Source organism: Stigmatopora argus, chromosome 7 (assembly GCF_051989625.1).
Source record: "Stigmatopora argus isolate UIUO_Sarg chromosome 7, RoL_Sarg_1.0, whole genome shotgun sequence".
NCBI classification, from domain to species: domain Eukaryota; kingdom Metazoa; phylum Chordata; class Actinopteri; order Syngnathiformes; family Syngnathidae; genus Stigmatopora; species Stigmatopora argus.
In genome coordinates, this window is record NC_135393.1 from 12,859,874 (window position 1) to 12,873,379 (window position 13,506).

Below are 13,506 nucleotides of genomic sequence, written 5' to 3' on the forward strand. Positions count from 1 at the left end.
TGAATGCTGTGTTTTTTGGGCTGTGTCTAAATGCAGGGACTGGGAGGGACGGAGGGGCGGACATTTTGGAAGATTGCTTTTGAAAAGCCTAAATCTCGATTCACCTTTTAAAAATAAGGGGTAGTGACAGAACCCCATCTTAACTCGAGGCCTCCCTGTTTCACGAATGGATTATAAGAAATACATTTTCTTATAAATGCTAATGCTCCCTCTTAACAAAGAATCCAATTCCAGTTCATGCGTGCAACACTTCCAATAACAAGCTACGTTACCAATAAATAATATTAAAAGGCATCATTTTAAGGCAAATTAATCTTTAAAAGATACGGAAAAATATAAAACAATGTTATTTATGTACAAGTACTCACCGCGCGGGCTAAAGTCTGGCCATGTAACGAAAGTGTGAGCGAGCCAGCTGAGCGGGAAGAGAGAGAGCCCGTAATTGCGTAACATTAAAAGGAAACTGGAGCATAACATAACTATCGGGACACCAAGGCACTCTGAAACGCCAAGCGAGTGAGCGGATTTCCTGGATTTTACTCGTACGGTGAAAAGATTATGAAGTGCTCGTATCAAAAAAAATATTAAAAATTGTAACCTACTAGCGACTATGGCCTTTTTGGGCTGACATGGTAATTGCCATAAAGACCATAAGGCAATTCTCGCAAAAAATTAATCTCTGCACCCAATATGTTTGAGAACCCCTGCTCTCAAAGGCGCCTCGGCTCGCTAGTGCCCCCCCGCGGACCACTACGGGCATCTACAAAACAGTGCAATGTCTATTTATAGGCACAATGGGGTACGAATACAGCACACGGTGGGGAAAAGGGGGTACAGTATTTTACAAGAGCAGCATACACTCACAACTCGCAACATCCAGGGGTCGGGTTTAGAGCGCCACCTGGCTTCTTTCTTTGGGGGGCGCTTTATGCTGGCTAGGACCCCCGTTGGCCGCTAAGATCCTCTGCACAAAGTCTTTGGTCCGCCCAGCGACTAGAGGACCTGCAGTTGATATTTTTGACACTCAGTACCTTTACATTATTTCATTCAGGAGCAATATGAAAGAGTGGTGGTCAAAAATGGTACTGCAACCAGGATGAAAACTGACAGGTTTCATAATGGGGAAATCAAGCTGTGTTATTGTATCAATGCTGCATTTCAACCAGAAAGAAGAAAATGTAATTTCTGGAGAAATTATGTTCTGCGCTGGTCGGTATACTGATAGTACAACTACACACAAGTACACATACTAAGTATACGGAAATGTGTAGTATTAGTACACGTACTTGAGGTACGAGTAAAAGATTATATTATAAGGATAAAGTTGTGTTTCCTCCAAATATATTTACTTTTTCTACAGGAAAAATGTGTCTAGGAGCTCAACAACATTTACTTTTATTATTTTTTTCAAAATTGAGCTACTTTCTAACTTTACTCTGAGTAGGTGTTACACCAGTATTTTTACTTGAGTAAAATTTCAATGTAAAAGTATTTTTACTTATGTAGATTTTCTTAGTACTTTTCCACTAAAATATTGCTATGTTTGAAATTACAGTAATGGTAATTTTAAAAAGTAAGGAATTGATTTAAAAAAAATATTTTATAATTTAATTTAAAAAGTAAAAAAATAATCTTATTTAATGGTAAAAATGTGCAACATAGAATAGAGCTGTCTTTTTCAACATTAAAACTCATTGAAAAAAAAATACCAGGAAATGTGTATGAAATTACGATTTGCTGTATTATGAGAATTATTGTGTGGGAGTTTCTGACCGCTGGACTGCGAGAGGATGTCCTCCAGGCGGCACGTCATTCCTCGCTCGTCCATGTCCTCTTCCTCACTGCTCTCCACCTTCTGCCGGATCAGCTCCTTGATGCGCAGCAGTGCACCCAGAAGATTTTCTACAGGTACAACACAGCACAAATCATTTCAGGAAACCTTCAAATTGCTACAAATACTAACTACGTGAACACAAATTCCAACCCCTCACACATTAACCTAGCAAAGAGCGACAAATGTAAAAAATTGCAAACGTTAAAATGTGTCAGAAAGTATCAAAATATCCACCAGGTGCATTTTAATGGTCATATAATGACCACAAATGTCCATGACAAGTGGTAGCAAGCTAATGTGGCTAACTGATTCTTGACATGATCGACAAATAAAATCGGTTATATTTTATGATGTACTGATCAGCAAATGATGCATCTACAAAATAAAGTATGAAAAAGCTAACAATGTAGCCTTTTCTGCTGACTAATCATCTTTTAATTAGAAAGAAAGAGATCTTAAAAGTGTGCGAGTGTCTCTGTGGATGCATTTCCTGTCAAGCCAAGTATACAAGGCCACTAAATCCTTGGGTAAGCAAGCAGGAATGAGCGGAATGTCGGCGGGGCGGGCTGGGGAGTAAATAACAAAAACCAAAGAGGTGGAACGCTTGCAAAAACGCTACAAAGACGAGAGGCAGCTGTCAAATTTCAAGGCTGCGTGCAGGCGTGGATGATGTCATATTGTATCAAGAAGCATCTTGGACGTTCGCCGGTGCGAGGAGAGTATTGCAACACCCTCACACGGGAAGAAAATGGGAGCAAAATGAAACTAATTTCACACCTGTCAGTACTCTAATGAAAACAAACTTAGTTTAAAGAGTGATATATATATTTTTTTTTTACTGACCATACTCCTGGTTGAGTCCCCACAGTTTAATCTTATTGGCCTCGTGCTGCGCTTTCTTCTTCAGGCGACATGCCCTGCAACACACAAAAGAAGTGATGAAGCGTGATTTCAACTAACAAAAAACAATGAACAAAAAGTCATTCCTACAAAATAAAGCGCTATTTAGTTAAGACAAATACAACCCTCAAGGCCATTGTGTTCAAGGTTGGACCAGAGACTCATTTTTTTCTTCAAATGACGAAAAATAGTCAAGTATATATTGAAGAAACACTGGCGCAGGTTACTTAAAAACGATAGCAGGCAACATTATGGACACAATTCAAAAAGGTTCCGGGACAACATCTCTGCTAATGTCATTATTACGCCAAATTCCCAGAAAGCAATGTAAATGGACATTTCATCCAACCCCCCTCTCTCCTCCCCTCCCACTCACATGAACTCCATATGACCTTCCCGTATCCCGTCTGCTTTCCTGCTTTCCTGCTTTCCACTCATTCAATCCATGCGTCTGAGTCACTGTGACGTTGTGAAAAAAAATTGCTTGTGGGAAGGTGGACAAGTCAAACTAAAGTCACGGTTTTAAATGGGGCAAAATTAAGCTTGAAAATTAGGGTCTCGGAGCATTGTCCGTTGGTTTATGGATCCAAATAAATACATTTGATAGACTCACATTTTATTAGCAAAAATAGTACTGGCACTAATAAAAAGTCAGCCACTTTTAGGACATTTATTTACATTTTTTGTCAGTTTTCCCATTGACATTTTAATACTGATCGAGGTGTCAAACACATTATAGTTTGTGGGGTTTTGTTTTTGCAAGCATAAATGCACCTTAAATAAGTGAACAATGTATATGGCCATATCAAAAGAAGAATAAAGTGGACAGGCAATGTATTTTAAAAAAATCTGATAGGAAAACATTTAATAATAAAAATAAATAAGGTCAGATAAAATCAATTGACGCACTTAAGTTTTACTTTTCATGAAATTCATAGGGTCCAATGACAGTATGTACCTGGATGCTAGCTTGTTCTTTTCTTTGCGTGATCTGGCCCTGGCGACGGCGGGGAGGTCGTTAACGGGCCCCATGCTGTCGATGGCGGCGTTAAGCTTCTGCAGCTGCTCGCCGATGTTGTGTAGCTTCTGCGGGTTGGGAGTCAAGTCGCTGGCATCTGTCTTACGAGCCTTGCGTCTTCCTTTCTTGCCTATAGAATCAGAAAGGGGCTTCAGCTACGTCCATATTTTTCAAGTGACAGTTCCTCAGATTCTTTGCCAGGGTTTGCCAATTTTATTTTTTCTGAAGAAAATTGGAAGATTAGATTTTTGGGGGGGCTTTATTTATCTGTGTGCCGTGTTGTCACCTTGTCGTAGGTAAAGTGTGCTAGGCAATGTGCTGGAGCTCCACGATAGCGACCAGTCGTCTCCTCCACCACCTGTCGTTTTCTTAGCCGCAGACACCCGGGAGCGCCGGTACTCCCAGAAGCAGCGGCGCTTCGATGGGCGCTCGCCCGGTGGTCTTACAGGCTCCACCTCTGCCTCTGAAAGACATTCAAATTCAGGTTTAGATCAAGATTTTGGAGGGACAATTTCAAATTAGGTACCAAATCCTCTTTTAGGGCTTGAAATATTTTTTAAGCCTGTGATACGGTTTGAATTGAAGTATATAAACAACATAGAAAAACAAATAGAGTGGCTAAGTGAGTCATTATACTAATATACAAACTAAAATCTACAAAAATACTGTAATGCCAGAGTGATAATTCCTCGCACCCAGCATTGCCTTCTAGACACACCACTGGAAAAAACACTTTTTTAACTGAGTTCATGTTACAACCAAGCTTACATTACACACGCACACACACCCCACTTCTGTCCACTCAAACACACACACACAAACACACACACACACACACACACACACACACACACACACACACACACACACACACGGCCACTTGTTTATACAACATGACATCTGGCCTACATTGTCTGAACTTTCCATGCCCTTTCAGTTACTTCGCTTTAGTGTGACACAACATGACACACATGTATAAAGAAATAAATCAGGTCAACAAGATTGCCGGTTCACATCATTGAGATTGACAACTTTACTTCTCATATTTTTGTGGGCTATGAGGTTTAGGAAATGTTAATAATGTTTCAAAATACAGTGACACCTCTTCTTACAAATGGTTCTACATACAAAACATTCCGGTTACAAAAAGGCTTGATGAGAAATCCTTCCAAGATACGAAAACAAACCAAGTTACTTCATAATGAAGGATCAAGTTGAATTATTATGCTACCATCAGTCACGCTATTTTTGTTAAGAAGCAAATTTAGAGTACGGTTCCAAGATGCTGTATTTTTTTTAAAATTAAGATTAGATTTTATAAGGAAGGGTTAGGGTTTCAGTGTAAGCTAAAGTTTTGAAATGATGAATTTCTTAAGCCTTACAAATTCCTTGATACAACAAATTCTACACTTTCAACTTGATTTACCGACTGTAGCTTTTTCTCTTGTATTTGTTATGGTATGTCCCGCCCAATTGACATGTTGGTAGTGTAAGGTTGGTTTGATTCTGGGAAGTGACTCCAGAAAAGCGGGATATTGTTGATGTTGTCCGGGAAGTACTACCGCAGCAGCTTTGGTGGCCAATGTGTGGCTAGCTTGTGCCCTTGGCCACGAAGGACATATACGACGTGGTCTGAGGTCTGGAAACGTACACAGCGTGGCAAGCTTTTCAGGAAGAAGAAAAAAACTCACCACATTCAGTTTCAGACGAGCTTGAGAGATCTGCCGCTGTTTCCTCCTCTCCTTCGTCTTCCTCTTCATCTTCTTCCTCCTCTTCTTCTTCGTCCTCTTCGTCAATTTCCACCTTCTCCTCAGTGTTCTCCTGGTCCTGGACCTGCTGTGTGTCTTCTTGTTTCTGTTGAGCCTGCTCCTGGACACCCTGGGTAATAGCTGGTTCTCCTCCCTGGCTCAGGGAATAGTTGTGCTCCTCACTGCAGTGCTCTAACAGCAATCCTGACGCTGGCGCATCCTCCTGTGCCACCTGAGGTGATAAAGATACCTTTGTAAATCAGAAGCCAAGGCAAGGTCAATGTGAAATCTAAGTTTCAAGCAAGTACTGGTTTCTGTGGCAAACAAAAAGTAGCTAAACTTGGGTCGCCACCACAAAATTCTATGGAAGTTAAGACTTTGGTAGAGCCAAACGATAGTCAATTCATACAATCTTATCAGAGTAAAGTAGTCTTTCTTCTAAGGGTTTTAGCCAATTCTACAAGTTGTTGACTTGAGTCTGATTAAAAATGTGATTGTTCTCCCGTACCTGTGATTGGTACACTTCATTTTTGTTCGTCTTCCTCCCGCCCCTGTCTTGTCCTCGTCCCACGACAACAGATTCATCTTTAGTCGCCTTTTCAGCCGCCTTGTCCTCTTCGCGGCTCCTTCCCCACCGGCCCATGAGCACGGCGTCCTCGGAGACCACGCCCAGGCCCAACTTGGTGTACCGTGCCATTTCATCAAGAGCCGATACGTCCCAACGTTCGGCGTGCAGATCCTCGCCCAGGCCGCCATCGTCCACCAGGTCGCTCAGCAGCTCAAAGGGCCGTTTGCGGGGGGACGCGGGAGAACCCAGCATCAGGAGAATGCTCTGGACAATAAAGAAAATCAGCAAATGTGATTTATCTTTAGTGATTTTTTTTGCGTTAGGATAGTTTCAAATAAAAGCCTTTCAACAGGTTTAAAATTCGGGTCTTTGTGGATTTTTATGCCGATTCCAGTCCATTGTTGTGGCTTTAATCAAAGTCTGGTTTCAAATTCGGAATACACTTTATATTTCAGCTTTAAAGTAATGTTGTTGTCTAAACCCCATGTTAGTGATCCATTTTAGGGTATCAACTTGGGCTTTCAAAGTAGGTTTAGGGTTTCAAATTATAGTTCTGACCTGGTCATATTCTGTCCTGCCCCCTTGAGGTGACATGGCCATTGGGTAGGGGCTAAGTAGAGCCCGGTGACCCCCGTAGGCCTCGCCAAAAGCAGGCTCCATCCCATTCATACCCGGCTAAATGGTAAACACAAGAACAAAGGTGATGACCACATCCAGTATTAAAAATCAATGGAGTCATACTGACAATTACTTTACCTGAGGCATGCCCGTGGCCTTAGATGGGTGGAGTCAAGTTGTAGTCAAATTACTTCTGGTCAGTTGGACTGGAAAAATTTAGAAAAGACACTCACTTCATACTATACACAATGCTTAGTCAATCAAATACATGTGTATTAAAAAAACAACAACTCAAGAAACAAACAAAATTTGCCTTTTCTTGGCCAAGGCCTCAAGAGTTTTTAGGTTTCTCTTTGGAATACTGATAGTGTGGCAAAAAAATTGTTTTGAGAAAAAATATCACTTGCCGTGTCCAACAGCTACAAAAATTCAAAATCCGTGTCTGTGCCGACAGTCAATCATACTGTCGTCATATTATCATATTGCCGGCACTTGCTAGCGTTGATGCTATTGTAGGTAGCTTTGGTGGCTGATTTTAACTATTGTAATCTTCTTGGATTACAGTTGTTTTAGTTGGACGCTTACCTCAGAATGACAGTAGAGATATTCAAGGTTGAGACTTCTTCACATGACGCAGACTTTTATCCCGCTGAAAAATAATAATAACAGGAAGTTGAACAAAAGTTCACTAGAAGGCTACAAGAAAGTTTGGTTCATCCAGACATTAGCCCTCCACTCTGTAATATAGTGAACCCCTGTTTATGTCCCCACTGTATTTATTGCATTGCGAGCGACTTTTAAAACGACCAATCCAAAGTTATCTCCTTCCAAATCCATGTCACAAATATCTAAAAAGAGCATATTTTTTTGTCTGATTTCCATTCCATGGTCATGGTTCCTTACCCAATGGCCTGAAATCTCACAAAAATGGAGAACAGCTGGTTGTAGCACCAACAGTGTCGACAAAGAATTAAAACTTTTCTTAAGGTAGAAATGCAGCTCTATCGGTCCTGACAGTAATAAATAGTTTCTTTGATGTTCAAATGTGATTTACTCTGGACTATATTTAGTGGTGTATTAATACTCCAGGCTCTATTCATTTGCTAGACAACAAGCTGCTGCAGCCAATGTGGCCCCTGAACATTGCCTTCTCTGTAACATGGGAACAAAACCTAATGTTCTATCTGGCTAATCATAATGAACAATAGCACAATCCAACAGCAAAAACTTTAACTGGCAACTTTTGTAGGTCTGCCACGCTGGTGGGAACTACAGGAAACCGGATTATAACGACAAGCAGGAAGAATGATAGTATTTTGATCCATATATTATTCAATGAATAGTCCGACTTGCTGGGAACTATTTTCATTGGTGGATTAATATGCTGGATCTCCATTTAACGTTACGACAAGGAAATGGCCTACTATGGATCAAGTGTAGCAAATGCTCCCTCTTAACATTGACTCCCTGGTTTCACCGCTGGTTGGAATCCACCAATGGGATTTCTGCAGCTTGCCAAAAAATCAGATTCCACCGCAGGGAAGGCAGAGGAGAGAAGCAGCATGATGATGAAACACTAAGTAATACACATGCACAAAGACTCACAGTAGCCCTACTGCACACTATATGCCAACAATCTGGGAAAAAAAAGCAGCTAGCGCTTGACCCGATCGGGAGAACAATGCCATAACGCTCGTTTTTGCCAGTCTGAGCTGAGGAATGAGGAAATGAGGATGGGCAGGGCGGCATTAATAGCGCCTTGCTGGCACGCCTTATGGAAAAGTAGCATTTAGCACATGGTGGCACCTAGCTTCATTCGTGATGGTAACAAATAGTTCGAAGCACTAGTGGGCAGTGTAAGGCAAACAGTCGACATTTGGCATTTTGGCACTTAGTGTTAACATTAACAAAAGGACTGAATTAATTTTCAAGTTTGTTTGATTGATTTACTCTATATTTCACTTCTTTCAATAATGGTTGAATGACCCTATTATATTGCGGCTCAGATAAAGAAGAAAATGTTTTGATAGGCCTCTTCTAATGGGTAAAATGGTTTTGAAAACACAAAAATGAGCTTGCGGGACATTAAGTCCTCGCACCACCACATGGAAAGTTATGCTTCCGTACATTAATTATAGCATAAAGACGGTGCGGTTTTATGTATGGACTCTTGTCCAAATCCTTGTGGTCCAAGTGCCCAGACTAAGAATTTAGCAGCAGGGGGTTCTTAAAAAAGCTCAGCCCTGAGAAAGGGATTATTTGTATCTACATTCATATGTATATATACACAACTTGTTGAGATGTGGACGAACGATTTATCCAAAAGAGAAAGTGAAAGGGAGCTGTCTGGAAGCGAGATACTTGAGAGGGGCGGGTGATAGTCGTGTTCTGGCCGCATGGAGCGTGCATGAAACGGGGAACAAAGTGGGACAGGCTGGTGTGTGTCTAGACTGGACAAGGTGCCAAATTTAACCCAACAAACGATCCATGGGTTACTGGTCCTTCGTGAAAACTCAAACATTAATGGAAATGATTATGACAAGTGTTTACCTGATATTTTTGTGACTTTTTCCGGATCATTTGGGAACCAAATGGCACGGTTCCCCTGTGCCTTTCGGTTCTAAAGTGAGCGAACCCCCACTAACCATTCTTTTCACCTCCAAAACCAGCTCGCGTAAACGCAAATTAAACGGTGGTTACAGTGCAGCCAATGGGCCTTGACGGCGCCGTGTGCTCGCACAGCTGGAAGCCGCAGCCAGAAGTAGCAGAGCGGGAACACGCGAGAGCAGCCCCGGAGATGGCAGACAAGCGGTCGGTTGCATGCTCAACGCGGCGCCGTATACTTTGGCTTCGGGCCCCGTCACTTCCCGACACTTTTACTGAGATTTGAACGTCAACGTACAAACGAACCACGTGCTCGGCAGTAAATATTGAGCAAGTTTACCCGGGGAAGCATTCGGCGTGCATGGCGAAGCTGGCAGACAATAAAAACGGGCCCACAGCTGGCACTGCCACCGGATGTCAAACATGATTTTGTTTTAATACGAGCCATTTTGAAGGAGGCATTTTCAACGAATAGCAAGTTCTTGGGTCTTTTTTAAACACCAAACTTAGAAGTATAGTCGTTTTTGGAGGACAGAACAAGTTGGACTGATGCGTGTCCACCTGCCATTGAGGCCCAGGAGTACCAAACATGAGCCCCGCTACCATTTAGCCCAATTAGCCGCTAAAACGCTCCTCCCCAAAATTGAGCGAAACCCAAATAAAAACAGGCTTCCTCCACTTTGTAAACACGCCACCATTCCAGTGAAGGCAGAAGAACCATTTGAAGACAACTTTGAAATTAATAATGAATGCGTAACTTGTTGGTGAACACATTTTTAGTGTCCCGTCTAATATTTATGCAAAGCAAGCCAATGCTTTATATTATGAAACAGAACATTTTACCAGTCTTAGTATGACTTTTGTGTGTGTTTTTATTATTATTATTGAGCAACATGTTTGAGGGCGAATGTTTGTTTTGCGGTGGTGGGGGTGTGTGCGGTGAAGTAGGCGAGGTGGGCTTTACCTCTCGGTGTCCTCCGATGGCCCCCTCGCGGGAGAGAAGAGAAGGCTCCTCCAGACACCGGATAGAAAACAAAAATGTCCGACTTGGTGCGGGGCCTCTGCTTAGTCCGTTTCGGAGCGCGCAGCATCCCCCCACGACACGGCGGTGGAAGAGGAGGCCGACCTCAGTGGACGCCGCTCGGCCGGGAAGTCCCGCTCCGAGCCCGGGGGAGGGAGGGCAGTTTACGCCGAGTGAAGCCTCGCTGCACGGCGGACACACAGCACCTAAACGACGGCTGTGTGGCTGGTTGACACCGCCTCCTCGTCATCATCGTCTTGTCTCCCTGGCCTCAGTTGGTGGGGGCGAGGGACAGGGGGCGGTAGAACTGAGCACCCCCGCGGCCTCACCAAATGGTGCAGCCCAGTTTCGCTAGGGACATGACAGAGCAGAGACGCCATGGGGAGGCTCGCTTAAAGTGGGTAAAATAATATAATTTAGTCCAAATTACTGTTGGTTTATTGAAAATGGTAAATGCCTCAACTGTGAATACACCTGCAGGTCGGGTACGACAGTCAACTGTAACAATAAAAGTAATGGCATAAAATTCCACAAGGTGAGCACCTGTATTTCCTCTGTGAATTTTCATAATAAAATTCGACACCTGTTAGAACAATGGTGAGATGAGGACTGCACGCAAGCGCGTACTTTGTTTTAATAAGTTCCCGGGCTTGATTAATTTAGGATCACGTGACAGCGGAAGTGACGTATGTTTACAAACGCAGATTTCTCCAAGGGGGCGGAGTGACACGACCGCAGAGGCAGCAGATGTGAACCCATTGAACCCAAAGCCATCCCAAACACTTCAAGGCTCCTCCTACGAATTTTTAACAATAAAACATTATATGTAATATACTATTAGTAAACCAAAGAGTAATATTTACATGTAAACTATAACCTCAAGTTGTTTTTGTGAAATATTTGTATTCTCAAAAAACATTTACTCAGCATAAAAATGTTATAATACAGAAATAATCACAAATAATATTGTTTTCTTTTTATTTCCTTAGGTTCTTATGAACACTTCAAGTTCTGAAGTTCTATTTGTTATTACCCTCCTTGATCCAAGCTCATACGTCTCACTTTTGTCTATTAAAGCACTGAAAGAAATTATTTCCAAGAAATAACCAGAAGTGAGTGGAAAGTCGTCATTTTTCAGAGAAAATAATTTTTTTAAGACTAAAACGTTTTCAGGAATAGGACAGTAATTCCCCATCTTAAACCTCACGTTATTTTTGGCCTCCTGAGGGCCAAATATATGCACCAATGGTATTGCATCTACTCCAAGGCGATGAATACTATCATGTTTTTATCTAGGCCACCTCCTATAGCTGCCTGCATAAATAAAGACTTCTTTTTTGGTGGGCTTGATGCATTAACACATCGTGGCCTATTTATGAACAGAGGGATAATCTGTGTAGTCATCCCATATACTATAAAGCTCACACGCTTGCTTGTGTGCGTGTATGCATTTATTTTTCAATCACATGTGGTTTGGGGATTAGTAAAGCTCGGTCAGGATAAATGTGACATTTTGCAGAATTTAAAGGCAGATGAATATACCATGTATTTTTAGCATATGAGACTTAAGTCTTATTTTTGACACACTGTCCACAAAAAATAAAAAAACAGCTCTCATTTTGCAATGATTGTACAATTTTAAGGGAAAGAAAATGTTAAATTTTTAAACAAGTGATGTATTTGCTGCTGTGTTAATTCAAAAGTGGCTATTGAACAAGGGATTCTGGGACGTAATGTCATATTTTTGTTTATTCTTTCACTTTTTTTACACACATAAAAGCACTACAGGGTTACAATTAGAGCTGTGATGGACATTGTTGTTGCTAAGGTGACTCCTCCCGAACACACACAAGATTACAAGAAGATATTAAAAGTAAGTAGGAATATTATTCAGTGTGGAGTAGCTGTCATGTGAAATGTGGAGTGCTAGAACTTTGAAATTTGACGCCATATCCCCCAAAACAGGGAAAAATATTTTGTGAACTCAGTTTTCTTTTTAGCCGTGGCATGTTAAAAGGAAATTCCTTCTCGTCATGATAGATATTCTAGCTATTGGGTTAGCCATATTCCGCGGTCAAGTTAGCCTTAGTTAAAATAAGCCTAAAATTACATATTTAAAAAGATATTTTTATGTAGACCTTTGTCATGGGTCTACTAATGATAGCGATGTGCAGCAAATTTTCATCCTAAAATTTTAATTGTTTTTGAATAGTTCAATTTTTAGAAGTTTGTAAGGTTTTTCTCAATTATTTTTGGTTATTTGTTGAATGGATGGGGTGAAATTACAAAGCAATGTGGCAAAAATTTGAGTTTGTCTCTAAAGCAGCTCAGTAAAATTGGACAAAATGAGTCAAAAATGGTCATCTTCCTGTGTCTTTACAGGCATGGCTTTTGAAGACTTATTTGGGGTTTTCTGAGAATTGGGGTCCCGAGGACGCAGGCCTGTACCACAACAGGACAGATAAGGTACAAAGTAATTTGGTCTTTGTAAAAAGTAGCTGTATTTTATTTTGATTTGGATTCTTCTCTTTATTTTTGGCTGAAGCGTTGTGGTTTAAAGGAAAATAAAAAGGAGAACGAGGAAGGATGCTGGGAATTTGTGGGACTGGGGTGGGTGGGTGGGGTTGTGTTGTGGTAACAGCTAGCAGTTTAGACTTCATGTTAAAAGCAATTTATAATCCGGAACCTCCAAATTTCAATTCCCCTGAGGATGTACGAGATGTGGAGCGCTCGGTTTGCTTTTTCTTTGGCATTTTTTGAGCGAAAAACGGGGCTCTTAACTTGTTCATTGCCAGAAACATTTACAGTGGTACCTCTACGTATGAATACTTCTACATACAAAATATTCAGGTTAAGAAAAGACTCAATGGTGATTTTTTTTCCCTCAAGATATAAAAAAAAATCTGGTTACAAAACGTCAAATGAAATTAAAAAAAATCGCCACCATCGAACATCTTCAACGAATTAATTTCGGAAGTAGAGATAACACTGTGCAGCTTGGACATGAGGACGAAGTTTTTGGACCTCATGTTCGGTACGTGAACAGGAGAGATGTCATATTTTTTTTAATGATTGGCTTTGAATTAGTTAAGAGAAGAATAAACAGAGGAAGTGGCATTTAGAACTCAGGTGTCGCTGCTCGTAAAAAATAAACTACACTTTTTTATAGTGTTTACAGTATAATTAAAGATTGAC

General features: G+C 41.2%; 1 protein-coding gene across 1 annotated transcript; it reads right to left on the bottom strand.

The window, feature by feature from the left end:
* Window positions 1-220: 220 nt before the first annotated feature.
* Window positions 221-10,583, bottom strand: LOC144078058 (uncharacterized). Its single transcript, XM_077606251.1, has 11 exons — window positions 10,255-10,583; window positions 7,272-7,335; window positions 6,825-6,892; window positions 6,627-6,743; window positions 6,009-6,332; window positions 5,444-5,732; window positions 4,039-4,215; window positions 3,693-3,882; window positions 2,678-2,751; window positions 1,774-1,902; window positions 221-1,002 (listed from the first exon to the last, which is right to left on the bottom strand). The coding sequence occupies exons 3-11, from the start codon at window positions 6,831-6,833 to the stop codon at window positions 890-892; spliced, it is 1,422 nt and encodes a 473-aa protein (XP_077462377.1). The 5' UTR covers window positions 6,834-6,892; window positions 7,272-7,335; window positions 10,255-10,583; the 3' UTR covers window positions 221-889.
* Window positions 10,584-13,506: the final 2,923 nt, after the last annotated feature.